This window comes from Nestor notabilis, unplaced genomic scaffold, assembly GCF_000696875.1.
Source record: "Nestor notabilis isolate BGI_N333 unplaced genomic scaffold, ASM69687v1 scaffold10110, whole genome shotgun sequence".
In the NCBI taxonomy this organism is placed as follows: Eukaryota; Metazoa; Chordata; class Aves; order Psittaciformes; family Psittacidae; genus Nestor; species Nestor notabilis.
The window spans coordinates 1-7,609 of NW_009909713.1; the positions used below are offsets into that span (position 1 = coordinate 1).

Below are 7,609 nucleotides of genomic sequence, written 5' to 3' on the forward strand. Positions count from 1 at the left end.
CGGGGCACTGCGGGTGAGGCGTGAGGCGCACAACTGGTGCTGGAAAACCAGAGGAGTTGGGCCGCGGGGGAGGTTTGGGCCGCTCAGTGCCTAAAAGCGGCTTTTCCGGGCTCCGGGCTGCATCTCGCAGCAGGAAGAACTCGCTGGTTTTTCCAGGCGTCTCCGTGGGTTTCATTTTAGCTTTCCCCACGTTGGATTTAGTTGGTGCGGGCTGAATAGATGCACACCCCAAAAGTATATTTGGGGGAAAAGCAGTTCTGGCTCCTGCCTGTACCACCTGCAGGAACCTCCGTGCCCCTGTGTGCAGTTCAGTCCCAGGCTCCTTAAATGTTTATCCCTCATCCCATGGATCTTCTGTCTGTACAGGTCCAAGTGCTTTCAAGCCCCGTTTGGCCGTGGTTTCTAGGCTATCCCTTCCAAGTGCTCTTTTACCCCTGCAGGAATTCTCACCTGCAGAGGGACAGAAATAGCCGAGGGGCTTGGGAGCAAGTCCCAGCTGAGGCTGGAGCATTGGGGTTACTGCAGCTAAAGCCTTGTGGTTACTCTACATGGGCAGCAGTTTTCCTGGAGCCTCCAGCCCTGCAAGGCAGCATGCCAGGGGCCTGCTTCCCATCCTGCAGCGTTAGCCCTTGCAGGCTGGTGCACAGGGCACAGATCGTGCTGGAGAGAGCAGGGCTTTGACCCCCTGTGGTAAAGACACGACCCCTCGGTCACACCAAGCTCAGTGTAATGCCAGGAAAGGCTCCGTACGGGGCCGGCTGCTCGCTTGGCAGCAGAGCTTGGGCTTTCCATCAGCCACTGCAGAGCGCTGCTGGTTGTCACCAGCACCCTCTCTGATTCCCTTTGAGTTGCCCCTTGTCGTTGCTTGAGTTAAGCCCATCTGTTTGCCTGCCTTTTGGAAGGGGGAAGAGCACGTGGTGCTGGCAGCCAGGAATCACAGTCGCTTTGTGATGCTCTTGGCTTTAGCTCTGACTCCTCATTCCTCCCTCTGCTGAGTTGCCTCCAGCTGACTTATCCCCTTCCTCTTCCCCCCGGACCATGGAACCTACTCAGTTTGTAGGACAGGGTTATGTTGAAAGTGTCCTTTTTCACTAGCAGAAGCAGCAGTGCTGTGTTTTCAGCCATCTCCAGCCATCCTGCAGGCCTGTGTTCCCAGCTGCTGCCCTCGGGGATGAAGTGGCACAGTCCCTGTTCGTGGGGGACAGTGCTGGCTGGTTTCTGTGTGTGCAGAAGTTTTGGGGGGCTGGTGGCCACAGTGTCTGGAGGGAGGTGTGGCAGCAAGACCAGGTTAGGCAGAGCAATGGTTACCAGGACTGTTGGGGGTTTGGGATATGTGGCTCACTGGGAGAAGGCAGCAGGAGCTGGGTCTCCCTTCCTCTGGGCAGGAGGAAGCTGGGGGATGCCTACACACAGCCTGTGGCTGCCAGACGAAGATGATGACTTCGGAAGCCCCCAGCCACAAGCTGGAGCCTGGGAGGTTCGTGCTCTAGTGTCACCCTGGGCAATGTGACAGTGAAGTCGGTGCCTCCATCCCTGGGGCTTTGCAGGACTTGGCTGGGGCCAGCGTTGGTCCATGGGGGCTTGAGTCTGTTCCCAGCCTGCAGTGGGTATGCAGATACCACCTTGCTCTCAGGAGTCTCTCTCCTGTCCAGAGCTGCCCTTGCACCTCTGAGCCTTTCGGGTTTGGAAGCACAGGCTTTGTGTTCAGTGCCATGTTTGCCAGCTCCCAGACACAGATTTGCTGCTCAGAGCCACGAGTTCGTGTGTCCATTGGGCTGCTGCAGTGTGGGCATGTGTTTTACTTACTGGCTTGTGTGTTTTGTGTCCAGGTTATGTCCCAGGTAGCTCATCTGCTCTTGTAGCCCAGTTGCAGAGCTCAAGCAGGGCTCTCCCTCTCAGTCCTCTTGTTTCTTGGTCCAGGCTGTGATGTTGTCTGAATTCTTCCTCTTTGTCCCTGATCCCGGGTCACCCTCAACAGCCCTGCCAGCAATTTCCTCTGATTTAGGGTGGTCTAGGTGACACTGTATGAAAATGAGCTCTGGATGAAGCTGCCTGTTTTGGGGTAAACACTTGACGTGCAGAGCAGGAGCAGGACGGTCCCATCCCGACACCTTTCCAAGCTCTTCTCTCCCCATTTCAGAGCACGATGTTCCTGGTCGGCCTCTCGGGGGGAATCGCGTCGGGGAAGAGCACGGTGGTGGCTGAGCTGCGGGAGCTGGGCTGTGCTGTGATTGATGCCGATGTTATCGCCAGACAGGGTGAGTGTTGCGGAGCTGAGCTTCCTGCCGGGGGTGTTCCTCGGCCGGGATTGCTGCGGGAAGCGCAGACGGCAGAGGGTGCTCTGGGCACGGTGGATGCGGCTTTCCCTGCTCCCAAGCCCAGGCGCTGAGGCTGTGCGGAGCCGCTGGCTCGGCGGGGATTGCAACGGGGATATATTTTTAATAAAGTGGAAAACCAGCTCATGTCCTGACGAACACTGTGGGGAGATCTTGCCCTGAGTTTCCCTCTCCTGGAGTGCAGCGCTTCCAGGAGAGCCAAAGCTTCCAGCTTTGAGAGCCAAAGATAAACGTGGTTCTCTGTAAAGCAGGTTCCCTTGGCTAAGCTGATGTCCCCCTCGTAAACCCCAGGACACCCATCCCATAACTCGAGTGCTTTAGGTGGGATCATTGCCAAGGTTGAAAGAGAATTTCCCTCTGTGCTGGATGTTGCCTGGGACAGGGACTGGTCCGCAAAATTCCTTGTGCCTCAAAAGCAATAAAGCAAAGAGGCTCCCAATATCCCAGGTCAGCGGGAATTTGGGCTGTGGCACAGCACATCTGCCTCCTGCTGCTCCCAAAACCTGCTGCCCTGGCTCCAGATAAGACCCAGCAATGCAGCTGTGTTGCCTCAGCAGGGCTGGAGCAGGGGTGAGCAGTGTTCATCCCACCGGGATAACGTAGGGAGCAGCAGGAAGATCGGCCGCTTTGGGATGCGGAAGGGCTCAGGGCTGAGCGTGGGGCAGGAGGTGTCATGCTGAAGTGCCTCTGCTTTTCTGTTTGGGGAAGAATTCCCAAAGCTGAACATTTTATTGCACTGTAATTCTCCTCAAGGTGTGGGAGATTTGCTGGAGGTGCTAAAAGCCCTCGGAGATGGTAGGAAAACACCACAGCTGCTCAGTGCTGGGTTCCTACCAATCACTTCATTTTCCTCCAATTCCTTTTCTATCTGTGTTTATTTACTATGTGAACTTCCCCCATCCTCAAACTGCCTCCATGTGGAATTCCACGGGAGAAAGAAATTGGCCTGAAAGATTTTTATTAGGTTGGGCTGAGGTTCCAAGCTGTGGCAACATTCCTGGATTTTGGAGATGAGGCGATATACAGCCTGATTGTCTGTGGTTAGCCTCAGCTTGATCTTCATGATGCTTTTGTTACTGCCTCCTTTCTGTTGGATGGGTTTTGGTGGCTTGGAAATCATCCACTCATGTAACGTCAGATCCTTGCAAATGCCTACTGGGAATCAGTCTCTTAAGATGGTTTCTCTGCTCATTCTCCTGAAGAATTGGGTGACTGAGGTGAAAGACAGTAAAAAAAGACAAACCACCTTAGTAACAGGCAGAGCCAACTTGTAGCAGTCAGGCTGTATTCACCCAGTGCTGAAGTTTTCAGCCAAAATAACCCTGTTGCTGCTCCTGCTCCCTTTAGGATCTCCCTGCTCCGCTCCTCAGCCTGCAGGTGATGGCAATTGCTCAGCCCCATTCCTGCCCATGCTTTGGGAATCATTCAGCCCCATTCCTGCCTGTGCCTTGGCTGTCAGCAAACCCTCCCTCCCACCCTGCTGCCTCCTAACCCCGAGCAGCAGCAGCACGAGGGAGGGTTGTGGCACTGAATTAATGTGTGCTGGATGCTTCCAGCTCTTGGGCATCAGCGCTCAAAGGGACCTTGGGTTCAGAGGGGGATCTGCAGCCCCTTTCCTGCTGCAGCACTGATGCAGATGTGTGCTGGTCTGTGGTGCTGAGCCCTGCAGGTCTCAGTGCAGTGTGTGCTGCAGGCAGATGTGCTGCCCACCACGGAGAGCAAGCTCCGTTATTTAATGACCAAAACCCAGCTGAGGCCGATCGCTGCTGCAAACACCAACTGTGCTGTAGAACTGGCTCTAACCTCCAGCTGTTTAATGTTATCAGTGGTGCAGCCCCACCTCAAGGCCCATCAGCAGATAGTGCATCACTTTGGCACCGAGATCCTCCTGGAGAATGGAGAGATAAATCGTGAGGCTCTGGGAAACATTATCTTCTCCCAGCCGGAGAAGCGGCAGCTGCTGAACTCCATCACCCACCCGGAGATCCAGAAGGAGATGCTGAAGCAGATCTTGAAGTACTTTGTGTTAGGTAAGAGGCTGTGTCCCAGCACACCGGAACTCCTGCTCAGGCAGGAGCTCTACCTGCTTGCTCTGCCTTTGGTTTTAAAGTGGGGAGAGGGACAGGGAAGGAGAAAAGGAGCCGACGTTGAGTGACGGCCTTTGTGCTCTGCCACCAGTGCCCTTTAGCATCCGTGTTTGGAGGATTCAATCCTGCCTTTCACTGCTGCCCTTCACCACCTTCTTCTGTGGTTTAAAGTACATCGTAGGGCCTGAGCAAAAGCATTGTGAGGCCTCTTCTGAGATTACTTGATCTATAATGTCATACCTTCTGAAACGGGCAACTATTCCTCCCTGCCCCCAGCCTTCCCGGGCTGCAGTGGAAGCTGCGGAGCCCTTTTAGTCTCGATAAGGTGAGAACTGGGCTGGCAGCTGTGGCTTCCAAAGTCCTGCTTTTTCCCCTGATAAATGTAACAAATACAGCTGTCAAACTCTGTCTAATCAAATGCCAGATAACATCACCAGCTGTTTTGGAAGGTCTCCGTGTAGACAGAAGGATGTCTTCATAGAGTCAGTCTGGTTTCATAGAGCTTATCAAAGCTGAGCCCTGTGACAGCTGAATAGGCCTGTGCCGGGGCACTGCCGGGGCCGTGCTCTGCTGCAGGGGGAGGAGGAGGAGGAGGAGGCACAAAGGAAGCAACAGGCAGGAAAGCCGGGAGCCAGAGATGGAGTCTTGGACCCAGGGCTGCAGACTCAGGAAGCGGCTGCTGTCCTGCCCCTCAGCAAGAGCACTGAGTGCCTTCTGCAGGCTGCTTTGTCCTCATTAGTCAGGTTTTAATGATTTGGGATAGCTGGATGTTGTCTCTAAGGATGGCTGTGCAAGGAAAGCTCGTATCGATCAAACTGGAGGGCAGCAAGAAGTCTCTCTGGTTGGAGATGCTGGTAAAACGGTGGCTTGGTGGATGAGGATGTCTTTGTCAAGGCTTTTATTGCCGTGGCCAGCTCAGTTGCTCAGTTGGGGGGTTTGGGTTGTAAAGAGGGGACACCAGCAAAATTGGAGGTGTCCTCATGGCTGGGGGACACAGAGGGGAGCAAGGTACTAACTTAGAGCTTTCCCCTTGCCCTCACCTCCTCCCCAGGCACAGCAGGGTGTGCCCCACGTGCCCAAATGCTGCTGTCTGTGGGCACATGGGGAGCATGGGGTGGGCTGCAGGGCCCAGGAGGATGGTGGCTGGTGGGTATGAGCTCTCCTCTGCCAGCTGCTCCGTGTGCTGATGGGGGTTTTGAACCAAACTTGCCCAGTTTTGCGGAGGTTTCAGCCTCAGGGGCTGTGTCAGTGTCACAGCTGCAAGATTTCCTTGCTCCCTTTGGAAGAATGGAGCAGTTTAACCAAAGCCTTCCATAAAGGGAAGAAAATTGAGCTGGGAAACATCAGCTCAAGTGGCTGCAGCCTGGTGAAGCCTTGGAAAAAAAAAAGAGCAGGTTCTGCTGCGAGCACTGCTCCCCTGGAGAGCCCAGCAACAGCGGTGCGACTGCGGCTCACCAGGCAGGAACAGGCACTTTCATTTGAGCTTCTTCCAGCTCCTCATTATATTTCTGCAGCTTCTCCTTTGCTCTGAGCTCAGGCAGGTTAGAGTTTGCTGGGTTTGGTTTTCCTCCCTCTTGGAAACTTGGAATGAAACCACATCCTCCTGCCTCGGAGAGGGAGGAGGGCAGGCAGGCTCTGCACTGCTCTGGGCTCTAATGTGGAGCTCTGCTGCCGGAGCAGCTGTGGCTGCAGTGTGTGTGCAGCATGAGGGATTTGGGAATCCAAGTAATGTTGTTCCCTTCTTGGGGGGGGGATGTTGTCATTCCTGCAGGCTACCGCTACGTGATCCTCGACATCCCTCTGCTCTTTGAGACCAACAGACTGACCAAGTTTATGAAATACACAGTCCTGGTTTATTGGTAAGTGCAGCATGAACCACGAGGCTGGGATGCTGCCACCTCTCTTAGAGGCTGGAGGGGACCATCACGTCCCTCTTGCTCTGGTGAGGGTTTAGCCACAGCCCTGGTGCAAAGCCTGTCTGCAACACCACCTCTTTTCTGGAGGCATGAGAAGTGACACCTTCCTTTATCCTAGTGTGCAAGGGGCTTCTTATGAGGTTTTCCTGGGACCTGGCACCATTGTACAGGGGAAGACGCTGTCTTTAGGCCTTCCACACCCTGCACTGGGGCAGGGTTTGGGGTGTCATGGGCCATGGGAATGCCAAAACCAAGCAGCAGGGTGGCTCTGCTGCTCCAAGCGCAGGATGCCCACACAGGGCACGTCTCTCTTCCCACCACTTCCGCTGAGGAAGGCAGGCAGAAACCTCCTCTTCCTCCCTCTCCCCACCTCACCCCATCCTCCCATCCCGGCAGCAGCCCCCGGGCGCAGCTCTCCCGGCTGATGCAGAGGAATGGGCTGTCCCAGGAGGAGGCAGAAGCTCGCATCCGCTCCCAGCTCCCGCTGGATGAGAAGCGCAGGTTTGCAACTCACATCATCGACAACTCTGGGGAGCGGGAGAGCACCCGCCGCCAGGTCCTGAGGCTCCATACCCAGCTCGAGGATTCCCTGGATTTCCTCTGGGCACGGCTGGCAGCGGGCACGGTTGTGGCCGGGCTCGGAGGGCTCCTGTACCTCCTCCTCCGGCATTTCAGCTCTTAATTTACCTTCTCTTTTTGTCGTGCAAGAGGCCTGAATTTCCAGGTTTGAAAAGGACACTGAAAGGCCACCTCTTTTAATGAGCTTTGCCGGCTGAATGCAGACAGTGGGATGAGGCATCTCCTTGCAGCCTGCCCAAGGTGAATGTAGGGGGGTTTCTTCAGCGCCATCACCCCTCTCCTTTCCGTTCTCCTTGCGTGGCTGTGGCCAGCAGAGGGGACAAACCCCTTGTTTTCCGCCTCCTAGGTCTCTATGGTGGGACTTCAGTGAATTTAGGCACTTTAATGTCTTCTAGGACAATCTTTACCAGTCTTCCAATACCTAAAGGGGGCCTAGAAGGAATCTAGAGGGATTTTTTGCAGGGGAATGTAGGGAATTTTTATAGGGGAATGTAGGGACAGGCCAAGGGGAATGGCTTTAACCTGCCAGAGGGGAGAGTGAGATGAGCTCTGAGGCAGAAGCTCTTCCCTGGGAGGGTGCTGAGGTGCTGGCACAGGGTGCCCAGAGAAGCTGTGGCTGCCCCATCCCTGGCAGTGTTCAAGGCCAGGTTGGACACAGGGGCTTGGAGCAACCTGCTCTAGTGGAAGGTGT

General features: G+C 55.1%; 1 protein-coding gene across 1 annotated transcript; it reads left to right on the forward strand.

Annotated features, from left to right (window-relative positions):
• Positions 1–2,146: 2,146 nt before the first annotated feature.
• On the forward strand, positions 2,147–7,021 carry DCAKD (dephospho-CoA kinase domain containing). The gene is made up of 4 exons (XM_010019612.1): positions 2,147–2,258; positions 4,163–4,366; positions 6,195–6,282; positions 6,736–7,021. Exons 1-4 carry the CDS (start codon positions 2,147–2,149, stop codon positions 7,019–7,021), a joined length of 690 nt encoding a protein of 229 aa, XP_010017914.1.
• The last annotated feature ends 588 nt before the right edge of the window (positions 7,022–7,609 follow it).